The sequence below is a fragment of the Bombus pascuorum genome, chromosome 13 (genome assembly GCF_905332965.1).
Source record: "Bombus pascuorum chromosome 13, iyBomPasc1.1, whole genome shotgun sequence".
NCBI lineage: Eukaryota > Metazoa > Arthropoda > Insecta > Hymenoptera > Apidae > Bombus > Bombus pascuorum.
In genome coordinates, this window is record NC_083500.1 from 10,169,097 (window position 1) to 10,191,354 (window position 22,258).

The window sequence follows — 22,258 nt, forward strand, 5'->3', positions numbered from 1 at the left end:
ATCTAGTTGTAAACGTCTAAGACTAATCGCAATCCATTTCCTTCAAAAACAGGAAAAACAGGATTTCTATGGTCAAGTGCAACAGCGTATTAATATCTATCACTGAACAGTACAGATCTGTGTGGGAAATCTTGCGGTTTTTAACTAAACCATCATATCCTCTCGAGCTTCTATATAAAGCTACAAGTGACTGCAATCATCAACAGTGTCTAACACACAGGCGTTAGTCGTTCGAGTCTTGACATTTTCCCTCTGCTTTTTCTCTATTCGATCGTCGATAATAATCGAAGTTTTCCACGAGTTTCACCGTTTCGTTAAATACTTGTTACACGACAAATTCATAGAAAACGTATATTGATCAACGTGCGGCGCGTAAAATTGCCATTAGTTGCGTTTGTTTCGTTTTTCTCACCATTATTCAATTCTAAAATTACTAGTTAAAATGTCGACTGACAAATCCGGTATTTTGTATCTATTTGACCGACCTGCCGAACCAGTTTACGTACCTAAAGGCGAAGATAAAGTCGCCTTTGATATTCCAGCCGCTTATTTGGTAAGTACTACTTTTTTCCGATTATTTTTAAATTATCGAAGCAATAAATGATAATAACTTATTCGCGCGATTGGCAAATATCCGATTCTTAGTTTATTTCTGTGATTGAAATAATCTCGTGACAACGATGTTACAATGATTATACGTATGAATTTTATAGATTAAAAAAACCATGTAAAATACCATCAAAATCAAATGGTTCTATTTCTATTTTTATAATAAAAATTTTAAAATAAAATATCTTTCCTTGATATGTGCATTTCGAAAAATATTGTATCAGCTTAAATTATAAATAACTCATAGAATGTACTCTTCCTTTCACGATTTTATACGTTTCCAATCATCTACATAGCCGGACAGGTATCGTCCTGTTGCTACCCAAGTGTTCAATCGGTTCGGCGAGGATACAGAATCGAAACTTCAAGTGAAGCAGATTACTCTTCCCGATCTTAGTATACCGATGCAACTTGGACGTCACCAGCCATTTTCGTTGTTTATTCCAGCGCATCGAAGAATTGCTACCCGGCTAATTGACATTTTCATGGGTATGTCACTGTTTCTCCATTTCTTCCTTTCTATAGCTTCTTATTTTCTTGCGTATAATTTTTCAAATAAAATTCAAGAGTCGCTGATAATTCTTCTTTACAATGAAATTTAAAGTACGGTCTATCCATTGCGAAACTGTTTATTCGCTAAGATGCAATGATAACTTTTGGGAAAATCGGTGCGTACAGCCCAAAGACAGAAAATATTCGTGCAATGTGCGAAAGGTCGCGCGTTTAAAGAAACCAAGTTTATCCAATATAATCAACACTCGTTTAATTTCGATTGCTAATTAAACTGCAAAATTACGTTCTAAATTCAACATCAAAAGAAATGTTAGCTAATGAAAATTAGTTCCTAATATCGTCGATATTTGTTTCTAGTTTTACATTTTACGTTGCAGGTATGCGGACGTACGACGACTTTCTGTCGGTTGCGGTTTATTGTCGAGACCGTGTAAATCCAAACATGTTCATTTACGCGTTATCAGTGGCGATACTTCATCGTCCTGACACGAAGGATCTTCCAGTGCCTCCCTTGACCGAAGTATTTCCGGACAAATACATGGACAGTGCGATATTTAGCAAGGCTAAAGAGGAAGCTAATCTGGTGCCCGAAGGTGCTAGGGTACGTGAAAGCATTTTGTAATTTGCAGATTCGTCAACTGATCACATTCGATAGCTGACATGATTTTAACGAGCAATTGCAAATAACTGTTTGGACGTCAAAGTAAAATCATACGACCGTCGTCCTCGTTTTTTAAACTTTCCTGACTTTTTCTAAGAGTTTCCGTAACAGTAAATAAATCCAATATTATTTACTTCTTTATTTTGTAACGCTATAAACAAAAATATTTAGTCGATTAACTGAGTGTTTTTCTCACGTGTAGATTCCAATCGAAATTCCGAGAGATTACACAGCATCGGATCTGGATGACGAACATCGCGTCGCTTATTGGAGAGAAGATATTGGAATCAATCTTCATCATTGGCACTGGCACTTGGTATACCCGTTCGAAGGTGATATGCGCATTGTTAACAAGGATCGACGCGGAGAACTGTTTTACTACATGCACGAACAAATCATGGCGAGGTAAATGCATTTTTGTTTCTTTTTATAAAACGTATGAAGTCCCAATGGAGTTTTATTTAATCTCCCATAAGTGTATTTAGAAATATACACTAAATGAAAACCTAAAAGTATTTTTTAATTTCTAAGCTACAAGTTTACAAATATTAGTGTCAGTGTTAAGTTTAGAGAAAAGGATCTTTTGATGTTTGACTTTGCTACTATCGTTCCTATATTGAAAGATTATCATTCCTCTTCATTTTTTCCTCTTTTCAAGTTTCTCGATAATTTTGATCGTCATAAAAGATATAACTTAGAAAAAACGAAGCTGGCACCCCGCTGGGGGTAGCCACCCACACGCTATATTTATTTTTATTTTATTTTTTTTTTCTTCACCAATAAGATATAACACTTTACGAAATGTCCATAAGGACAAATTTTAAAAAACCAAAATAAAATAAAAAAAAAAAAAAGAAATTTTGATCGCGTCGTTTAAAATGTTGGTTTTTAACGAGGTTATACAATTTAAGAGTTACGTGTGCACCTTTCATAAAAGATATAACCTAGCAAACACGAAGATGCTGGCACCCTGCTGGGGGTAGCCACCCACATGCTATATTTTACTTTTATTTTTTTTCACCAATAAGATATAACACTTTACCAAATGTTCTTCAGGACAAATTGTAAAAGAACCAAAATAAACTAAAAAAACTCTGGAAAAAAAAACGTGTGTACCTATACGTAGTGTGGAAGATCAACAAGTAACACTAGCTCTTTACAAAAGAATTAAAAAGGATAGCGCGTTTTATTTCTCGCATTAAAAAAATCTAAAAGTAGCTGCTATTTATGGTTAACTCGATGTTCTTATTCGTAATTTCAGCCTATAACACTTCCGTTCATACTGACGTAGCGTTACATCCTCCAATTATATCTAACAATTGTAATGATGTAACCAATGCGATTGTATTTTTTTTGCATTCTCATAAAATGATTTATCGTTGGGAAGGTAAAAACTCAGTGTATCGAAGCTGCGAACATCGTTACTTGAAATAAAGACATTTCCAATGAGAAAATTTACTTACTACACGTATTGGGTTAACAACTAAGTGGGTGCGGATTTTGAGATGAAAATACAATTTTTTCAGATACAATTGCGAACGCCTGTGCAATCGGCTTGGACGAGTGAAGCGACTGCTTAATTGGCGCGAACCGATTCCGGAAGCTTATTTCCCAAAATTAGATTCTCTGGTTGCCAGCCGAACGTGGCCAGCTCGACCCAGCGGTGCTGTGCTTCGTGACATCAATCGACAGGTTGATGAACTAGACTTCGACATCCAGGATCTGGAAAGATGGCGAGATCGCATCTACGAAGCGATTCACACGGGATCTGTAATTAATGCGAGGGGCGAAAGAATTCCATTGACCGAGAAGGATGGGATCAACGTGCTTGGAAACATCATGGAGGCTAGCATTCTGTCTCCAAATCAGAACGTTTACGGCGATCTTCATAACTTTGGTCATGTCGCCATCTCTTACATCCATGATCCGGATCATCGGTATTTGGTAAGCACGTTTAGGCCAATAATTCCTTTCTCAACGATTATAATTGGTTATTAGCGACTCGTTAGCTGAAATCATAGCTTGAGCTTCATCATTTTTCCAATATTTTATTTTAATATAATTTCATATTAAAATTATGCGACCTAGCAACCGATGCGAGTGTTTTACGGCCAGCAAAAAATTTATCGCAGGAATAAGACGAAGCGCAATAATTGTTGTATTATGCATATCATATAAACAACATTTCGTGGTTCATCTTCATTTCTTTTCTCTTCTCTTCTTAGGAAACTTTCGGCGTTATGGGAGATTCGGCTACTGCTATGAGGGACCCCGTGTTTTACAGATGGCACGCCTTCGTCGACGATGTTTTCCAGGAACATAAAAACACATTGCCTCAATATACTGTGCAACAGGTATGAAATAATACTCTTATTCATTGTATAATTAAAAACCATGACTCACTTCTTTTCGTTCGAACCAAGGACAACTTATGTTCGCAACGATACATCGAATTTATTTTTCGTTCTTTACAGTTGGACTTCCCAGGTGTGGAAATAGCGGATGTCAAAGTGATGACTGATCAACAACAGAATGTTCTCAACACATTCTGGACCAAGAGCGATGTAGATTTGTCGCGTGGACTCGATTTCACTCCGCGTGGCGCGGTGCTCGCTAGATTCACTCACCTGAATCACGCTGACTTCACCTACACGATTGTTGTTAATAATCGCAACAAGGGAACAGTAAACGGCACTGTTCGCATCTTTATAGGTCCAAAGGAGGATGAGCGTGGTCTACCTTTTACCTTCAGGCAACAGAAGACTTTCATGATCGAAATGGACAAATTCACTACTACACGTACGTTGCTGTATATTGTTAACTTTATTTCTATTCTCATTTTATCCGCATCCAATTGAATACACTACCCGATAAATTTCTTCAAACTTTGCCTTAGTTTCGTTGATATCAGATACAGGTTTTTGAAAATATTCTGCTATTCTTTATTCCAATCTGTTCTAATCTTATAATGGAGATACGATTAGCTCGATCTATGCATAACGTAATTTTCTCATCTATCGTTGAAATCGACAATAACATTTCTTTGTACATTTGATCGCAGTTCGTCCAGGACAGAATGTAATTGAACGCAAGTCAACGGATTCATCCGTCACCATACCATTTGAACGAACTTTCCGCAATTTGAGCGAAAGGCCAGGAGGAGGTAGTAGTTTGCAGCAGTTTAATTTCTGTGGATGCGGATGGCCTCATCACATGCTTGTACCAAAAGGCAACAAAGAAGGTTTCCCCATGGAACTGTTCGTCATGGTGTCTGATTATAAGGATGACGCTGTGAGTACTGCTTGTCGTTATTTTATAAAGATAATTGAAAAGATGAAACGTCTAAGTAAATAGAACATTGTTTCCCCCATTCAGTATTATTACGAGTGTAGCACTTTCGATATTTTACATAGACGCGCACATTACGCGCATTCCGTGCATTTTTGCACTTTCAAATTCCACACAGACGCGTAAAAATCTACAATCTACTCACGATTCGTAAAATTCTACTCAAATTTTCGAGCGCATAAAAGATATAACTTGGAAAAAACGAAGCTGGCACCCCGCTGGGGGTAGCCACCCACACGCTATATTTATTTTTATTTTATTTTTTTTTTCTCACCAATAAGATATAACACCTTACCAAATGTCCTTCAGGACAAATTGTAAAAAACCAAAATAAAATAAAAAAAAAATTTTGATTGCGTCGTTTAAAATTTTGGTTTTTAACCAGGTTATACAATTTAAAAGTTACGTGTGCACCTTTCATAAAAGATATAACCTAGCAAACACGAAGATGGCACCCTGCTGGGGGTAGCCACCCACATGCTATATTTTATTTTTATTTTTTTTTCTCACCAATAAGATATAACACCTTACCAAACGTCCTTCAGGACAAATTGTAAAAAAACCAAAATAAAAAAAAAAATTTCGAGCGCCTCGTAGTAGCATAATTCTATGTTGCATAATTCTATCATTCTATCGTTTATTCTTCTTGAGTGCGTATTTAGACATATAAATTTGCAGAAGAATTCACAGTTGAATAGATCATCGTGCAAACAGACTGTGGCATTAAAATTATAAATAAGGGAAACAAAACTGATCGTAACTATAATCGTTGGTGTTGTTATAATCACGCAGGTGGAACAAGACGCGCGATCTAATTGCAAGGAGGCTGTAAGTTACTGTGGATTGAGGGACAAGAAGTATCCTGATGCACGTGCTATGGGATATCCATTCGATCGTCAACCACGTGCAGGCGTTGAAAATTTAGCTCAGTTCCTCACTGGAAACATGGCGGTAACCGAAGTAACAGTTCGATTTTCCGACACGGTCGTACCTAGATCTAGATCCGGAAGTACAAGCAACAATTTAGCTTTCACGTAATCGTGCGTGTTTATGGATAGTAATTGTACCGTTCTGTTGATTATACCGAGGGAAACGTAGAATGGCATTTGTTTAAAGGTTCATCTATTATTTTTTACTATTTAGCTCTTCCTTTTTTTTTTTTTTTTTTGGTATTGCGACGAAGCAAGTAAAATAGTATTTCTTCTCTCGTTGCTGGTAATTTCTTCAAGCAACAGTTCTTTTCTTTTAACTGAGTCATTTATAATGCAAACAAATTGTAATTTGCACAGGTTGTTTGAATCAATAGAATAATTTTATAATAGAAGAAATAAAAAATATTATACTTGTTTCATCTAGCAAGAAAGGAATTTGAATGTTCGACGCAAATAACTTTCGTATGAAAACTAACGTCGATAAACGATCGATGAATAACTCTACTTTTTATTTTGTACTATTTTAGTTATACTTTTATATTGTAAAACACTAAATGTAACGTGTAAGATGCAAAAATAAAAGACAAAAAAAAAAGAAGAATTTAAAAACACCTATATTTGTTGATTTTAATTACCTGTATCATTAAAAAATAGTTATATTACATTCTGGAATTCGACACTGCTAATGTGTGTCGTATGCAGTGAAAATAAAAGGTACTATTAAACGAAACATATACTAACTAGCAAAATTAAAAGATTTTCACAGCACTTTCAATAAAAAATTATCGATCATTGTACTCATCATTTCGTAAAGAAAAATTGCACATTTATTTACTTGCAACTATTTTAAACCGCCAAAAGCTTTTACTTGCACCTTGGTAAATTAACTTTAAATTAACATTAAGCAAACTTGAAGTCCTAGAACCTTTACGATCTCAAAATGCCACAAATTATGTATACGTGTCGAAGCTTGTAAATTTCAGTTACTGGTAGACTTTACGACTTCGCTATACTTTCCAGGCAAGTATACTACGAGTAGGTATGACTAATTAACAACAACTCTTGCCTGAACTAAACCGTTTTGTGCTTCATCGAACAGTATAAATGCAGAGATTGGTTAAAACGAAGCGGAATAAATTCACTGTAAGTAGATGCTTTACAAAAATAATTGATAAACTGCAATTGTATGAAATTTTGTCTGGAATTTCTTACCAAGTCGTATTCGGAGAACTTCTTACTTCTATTCCATATATTGTCGTACTTTAAAACACGTTCGTCGCCCAGCGTGATTCGGCTAAGTTTCCTGCGGGGCCCAAATCCGGCCGCCGGTACGCAGAACGTAAATAGAGCGACGAGCAGGAATTCATCGTTTATCGCCTTCGATTCATTATAAAGAAAAGATTATTTATTTCTGAAATGGAGAAAGCTATCCAGCTAGAGTATTCCGAGGGATCTCATGGCAGACATCTCAGATCTTTCATTTAATCGAGAAGCATACTTGCGAGACGTACAGCGGTGATTTTTTCATCCTCAAAATGTTCGGTAAACAGCGTGAAAATATATTTGAAAGTGAGGAGAGTAGTCAAAACGGAGTCTAACTATTTTTCGAAGTGCCCAAAATCACCCCAAATGTGTTTGGAATGTTTTAAGGAATACCATACGATATAGGATAACGTAATATATTATCCAGAATACAAATTAATAAAAAGTATGGTATAATGTGTGTTTAATATTTTTATGTTGTATTTCCTATATATAATATCGTATATTTAATTAATTAACTCGAACAAGAAGAGCGTCAGCGTCATTTGGTGACGGGGCCCCCACGGAAGTACACCCATCGCATAGATATGTGCGACGTGGCGACGAACGTGTTAAGAAGAACATCTTGATCTTCGCGTTTCCTAGTTAATTTTTCCAACTATTTCCATGAAGTTTTAATTAAAAGGCAGAATTCTTTCTCACATTTTTTATATTATTAATCTAATTTAGCTATCGAATCCTACAATAAAAGAATATACGATACGAGCGGTGTTCATCAAATATAGTTCGCCAAAATTACAAAACAATCAAATGAAATTATTCAAACTACGTACTGGCGCGGCGTAAAATTCAACGTATAAAATGGAACAATAACTTCAGCGTTTACCTCGTATAGGAAATATGTTCTTAACCCTTAACTGCTCCCGTGGAGTCATGCAACGCGTCACACATTACAGACACTGTCACGATCTCCAATTTGTGCCAAGGCGTATGAGCTAACTATTATACATAGTTCGTAAATTCAAATCAGAATTTCTTACCGAACAATCGCAGAGCTGTGATTGGAAATTCTGATAGGAATAGAAAACGCATAGCAGACAGTTAATTTGCATTTCGTTGTACCAATTGAGATGTAATCTGAGTCGTTTAGCAATGTTTGCTGAACGTGTGATTAGAGTTAGGCTGTCAGGCTTTAATGTGTACCGGCTCTGCAATTAACGATAATCCGATTAAGGCCAATTGGGCACGAGCGCTTGTTCTCGCTCCAATAAAGCTGATTACGAACAGTAGAATAAATAGTTACAGTCGTCAGTGGGAAACGCAAGTTTCGCGAACACCTTAAACTTAAAACGTACGAATTTGTTTTCCTCGGACGGAAAAATCGAGTCGCGTGGTTCGCAGTGTTGGAAAATTTTAAACTGGTGTTATCGATCGGGTTATTTTGCTGGGCTGAATTTAGAATGGATTTTCAAATGGATTTAGAATTGTACGAAGTGTCAGAGAAATTGAATGTAAGATTGGAATTAGGTTTATAGCAATCGTCGAGAAGAGCGAAAAACGTTCAATAAACATAGATTCTACAAGCGATCCTTTCGATGCTATATTAAATTTTATTTCGTCGTAAAGCAGCACGATATTTAAATTCAACATCTGCTATTTAATTTTTGAAATTCTACATATTATCTGAAACTTTTATCGAACCTATTCCTATTTTCGCACGTGTCAGTATATTCCATAGGAAAAATCGATAAAATTATATAAATACGTTTAGTAAAAAAGAAGTGTATAGATTAGATTCCAAAGTATGTACGTATTTACATAGGTAAATAAAAGATTTCTTTCCAATTTTCACCGCTCTGTTGATAAATAAATAATATTATCGGTGACGGATGATGATACCGATAACGGATAAAGAAGATTCTGTTCCATAATTAGATGATCGACGAACAACATCGTGCAAAGTATCAGTGCGTAAATTTATTTGCAGAATTGCGACTATGTTTGCTAATAATATAATGGAAAGGCGTAAAATAGTTGAGATATTATATCTTCTACAATTTGATATTACAAATTTAGTTAGGTATTTCATTTGTTAATGTAAATGAATATAATATTAACCTAATTTGCGTAAACAGAAGATCAACCGTGGAACAGCTGTGATACGTATATTAACAAAATTAAATCGTACGTTAAAAAGTGGAAAGCCTACTGTCTTCAAAAATACTATTCACTTGTCTCATAACTGTACGCCTTTACAACTTGAAACTACAAGTTGAAATAGATATTTTGCCTTTAGAAAGAATAGTTGGTAAAAATAGCTTTACTTATCAGAATTAAACCGCGCAAAAGATAAGGTTATATCATTCGAGAAAATAGCATGTTCTTTAATTGTAACATCGCTAATTCATGCGTCAAAGTGAAAATTAGCTTTCGACTTGTAAAACACGTGATTACGTATAACGTAATATTAAAGAAGATTGGAATAAAAGTGAAGTTAACGATAATACATGATAATAAATAACGTATCAAACTCCGATATGTACGATATGATCGTAAGATCTAATCTTATGCAGTTTCATTGCACGCAAGATGTCACGTGAAACGGTAATATGACAAAACACACTGTTAGCTGGAATTGTTACTGCTAAAATTATTGGTGACAGTGACAGCAGTAAATCAAGAGAGTAATAAATGCCACATTGTTTTCAAGTGCTTTCTATTATGCAAGTAAGTACATACTCCTCGTGTGTTATTTTAATGTGGTATTTTAATCTAATCTATTTAAAAGTCCACGTATGTAACACGCGCAAACCTCTTCAAACTTTTCATTCATAAACAAACGATTTCCTATATTTTACGATTGTTTCGATAATACGCTCACGATATATCATGAAAGATATTATTTGTATTTTTATTACTATTATTATTAGTATTTATTATTATTATTATTATTATATAGTACGGACTCGATTATTTTATGCGAAAAATACGATAGAAAGAAAATATCGTACGACCATTGTAAGACAAAAGAGAACCTTTCTTTACTTCAAACTACACGATACTAAAAAAAAAAAAAAAAAAAAAAAAAGAAATGCTATACGTATACATTGATACATTGATGAACGATGAAGGGATCGAGAAGAGGCTTTTTGGTTATCTAAATGTAAAACAATAACACGATAAGGATATTATAAGGTAGCTCGATTAAGAGCTCTTGCAATCTTCGCATAGTATCTAAGTTGCATTTTGTTCGTAGGATATATAGGCATACGTATGTTTGTATTGGCAAAGTAAAGCGATGATCATATCACGACAGTGGTTTGACAAATTCATCGACAGTCCTGGCCAACCGAGTCAACTGGTTGGGATTATTATCATTAACCAATGACACTATACACAAATTACCAACCGCATTACAATTATAGTTAGCTTCCTAAATGGTAAGATTAAAAACAAAGTGAAAATTATATGTTTTTCACGACGCTCGTTCAACGGTAAGAAAAGGTGAAATACAGGAAAATTGAATCAATTGCACGACATAATACGAAAATAAAACTCGTCTCTCTAAAATACCGTTTCTAATTGAAATTTCTCTCGTATCCCTACTATCCTCGTTTCCCTATCGTATAGTTTCAATTAAGGGTAAGACATTGTGTTTAGAAACATTCGAACATCGTATTATCAGGAGTATGTCTGAACTTATTACTGGGATATCTCCGCGTTCGTTACATGTATCAACGATACGAAATAGCAATTAATAGCAGTCGCTAGATAAGTAGCGGGCAATTAGAAATGACGGCAACACATTTCCCAACGTAAACCAAATACCGAAACTTCGTGGTCCCAGAAAATTTACACCCTTTTCATCCGGCGAACACATCGTCCGAGTTAACGAGAGACAACTTCGATGACTGAGGTATTTATAAACGTGATTCGTAGTGGGAGAACGAATGGTAACGTAACATTGGCAAGTCAGGTAAAAGTGGAAAAGCAAAGAAAACAGAGTTAGTGGAGAACGTACATCGTTATTATTCGCTATCATTTATTACACGATTTATTAACGACTGCCACGGAAGCGTGTGCGACTGTAGGACGAATGAGATGAGCAGTAGCCGAATTAACGAATCGGTCAACATTAATTATGTACCCACATCGTGAAAAAGACTGGGTATATTATGGTCTGTTTTGTGAGAGATTGAAAGTGTCATGACAGGAACTACGGATGTATTTGTGAGTATAAATGAATATACGTTTCTATTTGGTCGTTGGCTATTGCTTTTTCCTCTGAAATCGTTATTTTGCGGTTTGATTAGGTTATGTTATCGAGCACGAGGCTACGCGCGAATACAAAGCGCCTGCGTGTATGCGTTTACATGCTGCACACGGCGAGCATGTGAAATGTTACCGGTCGCCAACTTATATATCTGTTGTATAATTTATTATGCATCGCTATGTATAATCGTGTATTACTAAGTATAATCGTGTGTTACTATGTATAAACGTGCATTATCATATACAACCAAGTATTACGATGCATAGTGCATCATATCGCGTAATTGTTTCTTCCTTTTTTCTTTTTTAAATTCACTTGTTATTTCGTCAGTGATTGGTTTTGTGGTGTATATACAACAGATCGTTATGCGAACGATTAATCGTATCAGAGCTGTTATTGCGTATTTTCATCATCCCAGTAATAGACCGACCTGCTTTGATATAATGTAACCGAGTGTAATACATTCGATACTAAGATTAAATTTCATTAGGCAAACAGAACGTAGACGATTTAAATGCGGCGTGAAATTAATTACGTGTACGTTTTCGTTCATTTAAATTTATCGAAGCATTGATTTTGTCGGAATATAATAATTGAAAAGAAAAGAAAAAGAACTGTTCCCAAAGTATGCAAGACTGAAAACCCACAATGTAACTTTTTGCACAAATCTGAATTAAACGAGAAAAAAAATTAACAGTTTTTAAATAATTGGTATTTTGCTACAGTTATATCAGTAAGATACTCGAAATATGACTTATGATACTTAAACGATTTTAACACATACGAATAAGTTCGCGCGTACTACGCGTACCCATAAAAGCTATGTCCGTAAAAATGACGCCCATAACACTTACGTCCATAAAAACTGCGTACACGCACCGCGATTATCATTCAAGTAATAAAAACGCAATTTTAAACACTTGCAATCGAAACGATGTCAGACGTGATCACGTCTGATTGAATTTGAATTACATGTCGCGTATATGTGTAAGTACGTGAGTGAATCAGCTGATTTCTCAATCGGTTTTCTATTTCAGTTGCATTTAACACTTTCCGCTTTGATTTCCGAGGAACGCAAGAGGCAAACGAACGACTGTTATCGCAGCCGGATAATATTGGATGGGCAACTAAGTGATTGCGGATTTGGTCAATACCACCTAATGACAAAATCCGCAATCACTTAGTTGCCAACCCAATGGCTCATAGCCAATGTACATAAGAGTCCGATGATTCTTCGTGTCGTGAGCCTGAACGCAATCTTATTCGATATAATTGGGACAAGTGCATCAAGAATTGAACAACACTGCACACATTCGCAGAAATTATAGATACGATGTAAGTGTACCGAGTGTATGGAGAAGCAGATGCAAGGGGGGAAAATGATTTATGCGGAGCGTTTCCCTACTGAGGAAATTTCAAACGAAAAAATGTTTCGACACGTGAGAGATCGTAGAAAATACTACAGTTTCAGTAGGAAACGTCGAAATAGAGGGAAAATAAAGAGAAAAAGAAATGGCGCGATAAAAGAAGCTATGCTTCAAGAAATTACAGACAATTCAAATGCTGGATTATGATCGCAACGTAGCCGATGAAGCAACGTGGAACAAAAATAACTAATAGTCGAAGCTGTGCAATTATTTTTGCTCATGTTAATTTTTATATTATAATAAATATAATCATATAATAGTTGGCATTCGATTGTTCTTACATAATTAGGATATCTCCTAGATAGGATAAGTACAAAAATATTATTGTCCCTATGTCAGAATATTTAAAATTAATTCGTTACATTTAAACATGTAACAAGGAGAATTAGAAGTGTTTATGTATTGAAATAATGTCGACTGTATGTAAAGGGGAAATATCCTCAGAAGTCCCCAGTATGGTTGTGGCAGTCGTGTAAATCGTATAAACCAATACGAAATCCGTAAATCGCGAGATTCAGTGTAAAGATTTCTTACAGTTGTTCTTTTTTTTTGCGATAGATAATTACCAATGATCTTTCGAGCAGTTTTTAAATAATTATGTGTGAACTGGATTCTACAAATAGAATTATTGAAAATCTATCGTAATTATATTATTGCGTGAAAGTACTTATATCTGGCAACATGACCCAGCGTAGGATGGTAAGCATTTGATATGATTATATGATAAATATTTTTGAAATAAACAGCTAGAAATTAAATATCGCAGAGTAACAAATCCTAAATTCTAATTCAACGAGAATATAAGAAAGCGTTTGTTTGAGATCCTATTTTCAGCGAATTTAACTATTATTTTTTATTTCCAAATAGAGATACGAATCCATAGGAATTAGTATTCATTCCGAATCAACAATTGTATCGAAGGTTCCTCAAGATTTATAAAACTTGCAAGTATTGCCAAAACTTCGAAGTTCTGATTCCTACGTCTCGATTTAAAGTTTTGGCAAATAATGAAATGTATTAACATATCGTGTCGATAATACCAAAGAACCGTCCGAACCATCGAATATGATTCCATGTTTAAATGTCACAATATTCTTAAGTCTTGGACCTTGTTTCATAATCGATCGTGAACCTTAAAAATTTTAAATCTTTCACACTGATTGAAACGGTCACGACCCAACAGAACATAAAGTTTAAAGCTTAAAACTGTTACGTCTTATAAATATCGAATAATATTCGAAGGTTCAAACGGCTTTTCGGTATTATCTATACGACATGTTAATATATTTCATTATTTACAAAAGATATTTAAAAAACATGTAAAAACCTTTCAAATTATCATTGATTTGGAGGACACTCAAAGGAAATGATTTTAGAAGAAAGTTGTCAAAAGCACAAACAACCTTTAGCAAACGTCAGTGAAAAACTCAAGTACGTCTTCTATATATAATAAGTTCAAATAACATTAAGCATATTTTGATGCTGTTGATATAAATACCATAAATTGTATTTCTATTAAGATAGGAAGAAGAAAATTTTTCAATTCCTTTGAAAAAATATTAATATTTAAATACTTATTACTATCTTTTCCCTGGTTCGGAATTTATATTCGTTCAAAAGATTGATTAGACGATCTAATTAGAAAAGAATTATGATTTCTATTCTTAACAAACGTATCTGTTTTCCAGATTCCCACGAAATTTCCTGAGGGCGGTGGTTTAGATCCTGGCGGTTCATCACCGCAACAGAAAGCTCGTAGGCTCTGCAACTCACAATGCCGGCAATGGCTAGCATGTATTTCCGGTTAGTTTTCACTCTTGATATTACATCAGGTATTTATCTGTAATTTTAATACGCAGAATGCAATTTTCTTTCCCTCCCCGAATTGATGTTTCATAGTGATGTTCGTGAATTATTTCTCACTTCTAATGACTTTCGTACCACCGTTTAAAGTTGCATTTCTATTCCATCCTACATTAAGATAAATTTAACATTTCGATTATCATATTCATCGCACTGATTCCTTATTATATCATAAATTGAGTGCGCACTTTTATATATTTATGAGAAATCTGAAAGCGAAAAAATGTACATTATTACAACTAGACTTATCGCATGTCTCTAACAAATTTTACTTCATGTAGTATTTTATTTAATTCACATATAATGCGAAAGGATTAACAGATTAATAATAAAATAGTTAAGAAATAAAACTAGTGGAAAGCATTCGAGCTAACATAGCGAAGAGTCCAATTACTTATAGCCTGTGGTATGTATTAATTATAAATATATAAATAGTATATATTAAAAATATGAATTTGCATAAATATATGCAGTGCAATTATAAAACAACCGTATTACAATTAACATATGCTATATGTAGCATTACCTGTTTCTTATTCCAGCAACGCTAACCATGGTCATAGTCGGTACAGTCTATGGATGGACAACGACTTCACTTCTGCATCTAACATCTGGGACCGGCGGCGTGCCGCTAACGTTAACACACGACGAATCTTCATGGATCGTTTCTTTAACAGTACTTGGCTCAATGATCGGTTCACTTGTGGGTGCCCAGTTTGCCGATCGCTGCGGTCGTAAATACTGCCTCCTTTTATGCTGCTCAATTTACATCTTAGGCTGGTTGATCATCTACGCCGCAACTTCTGTACCAAGCCTATACGTTGCTCGGGTGATTCTCGGTGTAGGCGTTGGTATTGCCTACACGATAAATCCCATGTACGTGTCAGAAATCGCCGACATCAACATCAGAGGCGCCGTAGGTACTCTAATCTCAGTGAACGTATTTACCGGGTCACTGCTAACCTGCACCTTAGGACTCTGGCTAACGTACAAGTCACTCCTGGCGGTTCTTGGAATAATATCCTTTATATCCTTCTTGTCGAACATGTGTTTCCCCGAAACTCCGTATTTCTTGGCAGCAAAAGGTCGAAAGAAGGAAGCACATAAGTCGTTAACATATTACAAAGGCATCGCAGATCCTCACGAAATAAAAATCGCATTACGTGCTCTACGCCCACAAACCAGACGCAAATTACAACCAAAAGCCAAAAGCGATTTACCCTCACCCAGCGATTTACCTAGCGATTTTACGTCATCATCCAGAAAATATTTTACCTCACAATCCGGAAGCGGTTTCCCCTCATTATCCTTACGCGATCTACACCCAGACGTCACGTGGGAAGTAGAAGACACAGAACCCATGTCCGATTTACATTTACCATCCAGTAGCGATTCACCATCCATATCCGTAATATACTCACAAGTCGTTTGCGATGTACACCCGCAACCCACAGGTGAATTATGCTTACAACCCTCGCGCGAGTCGCCCGAATTACCCGTACAACCCTCGAGCGAGTTACACCTACCATCCACAAGCGAAGGACACCCACCATCTACAAGAGAAATACAGCCAGAATCCACAAGCGACATACAGCCAGAATCCATAAGCGAATTACAGCCAGAAACCAAAAGCGAAATATACACACGAACCAGAAGCGATTTACGCACACAATCCAGTGTGGATTCATGCGGATCGATTGAGTCCCATGAGGTATACGTAGAAGTAACTAAACAAACCTGGATAAACAAGCTACGAGTACTACTACGGCGAAGCAACAGGAAAGCTCTGTTTATCATGCTTGGCATGATCATGGCACAACAACTTAGCGGAAACTTCGTCACTATGCAGTATCTGGAGGTGTTGTTTAGCAACACAAAGATCGGTATCAAACCAAACGTAGCGACGGTTTTGATTCTGGCTGTCGGCTTTATATCTGGCAGTTTATCCACCTTAACAGTGGAATTTCTTGGAAGAAGAACACTTTTGATTCTGTCTACGCTTGGGTCGTGTTTTACACTGAGTATTCTAGCAACATATCTTTTGTTAGATCAACATAAGTTTGACGTGTCCATTGTCTCTAGTCTTCCCATTATCGACCTAGTTATATATCAATTAATGTTTCAAATTGGTTTAGGTACGATACCCAATGTTCTTCTATGCGAGTTATTTCCTACGGAACTAAAAGGCTTTGTTGGTGCCATTATTGTGATTTTCGATGGTATAATTGGTTTTACCGTGTCGAAACTGTATCAAGTGATTACCGATAATGTGGGATCGTATTCCATTTACTTTATCTTCGCGACATCGTGCTCTTTTGCATTTCTCATGGTGTACATATGGATACCGGAAACAAAAGGAAAAACATATCACGAGATTGAAGCGCTTCTAGTTGGTAAAAATTTCTATTCCTCGAATGAAGAAGTTAGAAACGATAGAAGGGATATTCATAGATCATGACAGGAAAAATTGTACCGTACGCCGTGGCACGGTGTCTATACATTCGGAATATTTTATTTCTCATTTTTATCAGTATAACGACAAAGATTTACAAATTTATCACGATATGCAATTTTTGTAGTAACGTAGTTTTATTCGTTTGTACGTGTAATTTTAGAAATGTGTCTAACAAAGGTGATGGTCATTTACAAACATGTGTATCGTATAAATTGACTTGCATTGAACTTAGAAGAATACATGTTCTCAAACTAAAATTTTTATTCATTTCATAGCACGAAAAATGTAATAATATCAATTAACTCGAGATAATTGAACAACAGTTTGCAAAAGTAAGAAAAGTAATATACTAAAGAATGACAAGATGACATAATACTGACAAGAACAATTTTTTATATCTCAGCTGTTATCTATGCTGTTATTTTTTGTTTGCAATATATAACATATGTATATTACGTATAGATATGTTTATATTGTTACAATAAACAGCAAGTATGCTGAAAAAGTCAGTATTTATGCTAAAAATAATGTAATAGAATTAACATAACACATTGCTAATAAGTACTTGTATTACATTGTGTTTGTTGCTGAAAAGCATATGTATTTACATATATAACTATATATATGTGTAAGACACGGTCTTTTCGGTGTTATAGTATAGTTATTACTGAAAAATATTTGTATATGTATAGTATAGTAATTACTGTATCATAACATTTATCAGTGATACATATCTAGCCTCGTCTAGCAGGAATTCTATCGAACTGTCAAATGGTATTTTTTGTAAATTATGGCTATAATAATAGTGTTCACTTCAGAAATTTATAATATTTCCTGATTTTAATATACGATAATTATTTAATATACGATAATTTACGCGAAAAATTAAATATCGTTAATTTTATAAAGTTTTATGTATCAACAATTATGTATTTATTGTATATCTTTTAAACAAATATCTTCCTTATTAAAAAGCTACAAGAAACATGGATTATCTATATATAAAAGCACAAATAAGATTTGGAATGTTCTATTTCATTTAAGTTTTATTCCAAACGAATTTATTACAGACACCCCTATTAGAAATTAATTAAAGGAGTCCGAAAGAAGACAAGTCAACTGTAGTACCAAATACTGCTAAGGTCCTAACCCTACGCCATGCTAAATCGGTAATGTCGATAACGATATTAAAATGGTAAGATAACCACCGAGTTCACTGGGTAAAGTACTCTGAATAGGGACCTTCTCTTCCACGGTACCATCATCCCTCCTCTTACCCAAAATATTACTAACTTTGTATAAAAGAATTCGGACAAAATCTTTCTTGCCATTCATTTGCAAACTATTAAATATTCTTTAGTCTTTATGAAAAACAAACAACAAAAAGAGCTTTAAAAACAACCGAAGCGGAAATTTAAACCTGAAAGTAAAGATTGAGTTAAACCAAAAACTAAATTATATTTATATTATAATACTCTGTGAGATGGTAATTCGTATATGTATCGATATTTCACACATTCACTATTATAAAAACGGGACTAGACGTGAAATTATATGGGACTCTGTCGCTTGTTCTGAAATACCGATATAGAAAAATATCACTATTTTTCACGTTGCCATTTATAACTTCGCGTCGCGGCGATTGTAATTATTTGAGAAGGGTACTCGCTACATTTCCATTATGTGATCGTTTGAATGTGTTCCGTTTTATATACTTGAAATTATACTATGAAAATTTATAAAACGGATATATAATATTCTGATGGGTAGTAAAATATGAAAGACTAAAAAATTTAAATAATAAATCAATTGCAATGATAACAATTATCCTAAAACAATACCATCAATTCCTAACATTTAAATCAACGATTTAAATATATGATCGATCACATGGCATGGTCGACAGCGCGTATTCCGGATGCATGCAAATCAACGTGCACTGCACTGCTCTTTGAATTTGTAAGTCATCTCAAGGACACGTTCGTTCTGGTGACTGCTCGATGTTTGCGCGTGATCGCTGGAGTTGTCGTCGCGCCGGTGATGCTTGCGAATCTGTCGTAGATCTGCAGTCCTGTCCGATTGGTACTTGGGTACTCGGACAGGGACCTGCAATTTCACGTCCTCCTTAATTCTGTTAGAGCGGCGCAGGAGTGGACGCCACTCGTTCAGTTGGGGCCGTACATTCACAATTCTGTTCGGTGGTCTCTCTCCGGCAGGCCGATGGTGAAGTAGAGCCAGCACTCGACATTCTTGCCAATAGGTTGAAGGTCGAGATCGATGTGTAATGTTAAATAACTCATGGGCGGATCTCGTGCGTAGTCACCTCCTCGTGGTGAGATCTGGTAATTGGTACTGTTAACCAAAAATTAATCAATCGATTAATCTTTGGAAAACGATAACAAGCGAAGAACTACGCTAATACAGTCCAGTTTGGATCATCACAAGTACCGAAGAAAATTTTGGATGATCTAGACTGGACTGCAACGAAGGACACCGTGGCTCACCGTCGGAAATCGTGGGATACCATGGAAATCCGTGGGATACCATGGAACACCGTGTGATACCGCTAGTCCAGTTTGGATCACCAAAAGCCACAAAAAGAATTTACCGTGTGGCAGAGTGGAATATCATGAGGAAATCGTGGGATGTCGTGGGATGTCATTGGACATCGAGGTACACTGTCTGTTCGTTATCGATAAATTATCGATACGGTTTCATCGATAGATTGTATTACGAGTTTCTGATAGTGAATCAGATTACCTATACTGGATAATATATAATTAACAGGTTGACGCCGGCACCAATATTCATCTTTTTCTCCGTGAGGCGGCGCCCGAATTCACGGTCTGCTTCGTCGGGCGGCGCTGGATCACATTAGACTGCTTGACACGACCGCAATTTTTCAACTTTGACCTATATTTACAGCAAAATTACAAAAGCTATACGATTCCTCTTAGGTTCAATAAATTCCGTGGACTTTAACTAATACATTGATATACAATAGTTTGTCAATATCAATTTACATATATCTACAAATGTTAACTAAAGCTAAACGGGACCAGATTTGGCCCTAATTTTGTACTCTTTTCGATTTTTCTCAAAAAATGGGGGTATGACGCGAATTCCGACCATTGCACGCAATGCTGTAAACATTTTTCTATAAGAAACGTTCATAGCGAGAGTCAATATACTTTTCAATTCCGTACAGGATAGAAGAATAGTCATGCATGTCCGTCGGAGAACAACGGCGCGTGTAAGGAACATGCACGACGAAAATAGTGTTAGGTTACGTAAAACGGACAGACAAAAGACCAGTATGTATGCTAACTACTTCCAAAAATCATAGGTGTGTTATTGTTTAGGGGAAGAATAGTAAATTAAAGCCAGAAACTTTTTTTTTTTTTTTTTTTTTTTATAATGATGCTAAAAGGGGGGTTGATCTATCCGATCAGAAGTCATCCTATTATAGTTGTTTGCGCAGAACCATAAAATGGTATAAAAAAATTGTAATGGAATTATTATGGGCGACTTGCCCCGTAAATGCTTGGTATGTACGCAGAAAATGGGGTACTAAAAGTATTAAAATTTTAAAATTTCACGAAGAAATTGTTTATCACCTTTTAAATATAGTAAATCCCCACAGAGAAGAAATGCCAAGTGAAAATGAAATACTGCCCAAAAAACAATCATATTTTTTGCAGTCGTACCAAGGGCCGTCGACCAAAACGAAACGGCGGTGTAAAGAAAGTTGTAAACGCGTTTCTAGGATAAAAGGTACAGAGAATGCCGCGAAAAGAACCAAAAAAGTAACAACATATTGTGATCGCTGTAAGGGCCAACCGGCACTCCGAATAACTTGTTTTAAAAAATTGCATGAAGCAGGGCAATAATTATGTTAAGTACATGATATTGAATTGTTATGTCTTTACTAATGTATGTCTGCTTATAATGTTGAGATAAAATAATATAAACCTATTTTCTACTACATATTTTGTGAAATATATGTGTGACCCAACGCCTCCCCACGGTACAGATACGTGCGAAAAATGTTTCGACGCGTGAAAGATCGTAGAAGCTACGATAGTTTCAGCAGGAAACGTCAAAACTCAAATGCTGGATTATGATCGCAAAGTAGCTGATGTAGCAACATGGAACAAAAATAACTAATAGTAGAAACTGTGCAGTTACTTTGGTCATCTCAATTTCTATATTATAAGAAATATATACATATAACAGTTGGCATTCGAATTGTTCTAATATTATAATTAGGATATTTCCTGGATAGAATAAGTAAAAAAATATTATTGTTCTTATGTCAGAATATTTAAAATTAATTCGTTACATTTAAACATATAACAAAGAGAATTGGAAGTGTTTATATATGGAAATAATGTCGACTGTATGTAAAGGGGAAGTAGCCTCAGAAGTACGCAGTATGATTGTGGCCGTCGTGCAAATCGTACAAATTAATACGAAATCCGTAATTCGCGAGATTTAGTGTAAAGATTTGTAACAGTTGTTCCCTTTTCGCGATAGATAGTTGACAATGATTTTTCCTGCAGTTTTTAAATAATTAGGTGTGAACTGGCTTCCACAAATAGAATTATTGAAACCCTATCGTGATTATATTACTGCGTGAAAGTACTTATTTCCGGCAAAATGTCCCAGTGTAGTACGGTAAGCATTTGATATGATTATATGATAAATATTTGTGATACAAGCAGCTAGAAATTAAATATCGCAGACTAACAAATCCTAAATTCTAATTCAACGAGAATATAAAAAAGCGTTTGTTTGAGATCCTATTTTCAGCGAATTTAACTATTATTTTTTATTTCCAAATAGAGATACGCATTCATAGGAATTAGTATTAATTCCGAAGCTACAATTGTATCGAAGGTTCCGCAAGATTTA

General features: G+C 35.4%; 2 protein-coding genes across 4 annotated transcripts; both read left to right on the plus strand.

Moving 5' to 3' along the window:
• The first annotated feature begins 229 nt into the window (after positions 1-229).
• Positions 230-6,678, plus strand: LOC132913761 (phenoloxidase 1-like). The gene is made up of 9 exons (XM_060972293.1): positions 230-553; positions 906-1,098; positions 1,500-1,723; positions 1,986-2,188; positions 3,310-3,727; positions 4,009-4,137; positions 4,258-4,582; positions 4,845-5,074; positions 5,924-6,678. Exons 1-9 carry the CDS (start codon positions 443-445, stop codon positions 6,167-6,169), a joined length of 2,079 nt encoding a protein of 692 aa, XP_060828276.1. The 5' UTR covers positions 230-442; the 3' UTR covers positions 6,170-6,678.
• A 2,424-nt stretch (positions 6,679-9,102) lies between these two features.
• On the plus strand, positions 9,103-18,458 carry LOC132913707 (facilitated trehalose transporter Tret1-like). 3 transcript variants are annotated; one of them, XM_060972218.1, is made up of 4 exons: positions 9,103-9,293; positions 9,462-10,053; positions 14,715-14,829; positions 15,432-18,458. In XM_060972218.1, exons 2-4 carry the CDS (start codon positions 10,018-10,020, stop codon positions 17,345-17,347), a joined length of 2,067 nt encoding a protein of 688 aa, XP_060828201.1. In that variant the 5' UTR covers positions 9,103-9,293; positions 9,462-10,017; the 3' UTR covers positions 17,348-18,458. The 3 variants fall into 3 exon arrangements, with proteins under 3 accessions (XP_060828201.1, XP_060828200.1, XP_060828202.1); XM_060972217.1 differs by lacking the exon at positions 9,103-9,293 and having other exon boundaries at positions 9,395-10,053; XM_060972219.1 differs by lacking the exons at positions 9,103-9,293; positions 9,462-10,053 and adding an exon at positions 11,172-11,556.
• The last annotated feature ends 3,800 nt before the right edge of the window (positions 18,459-22,258 follow it).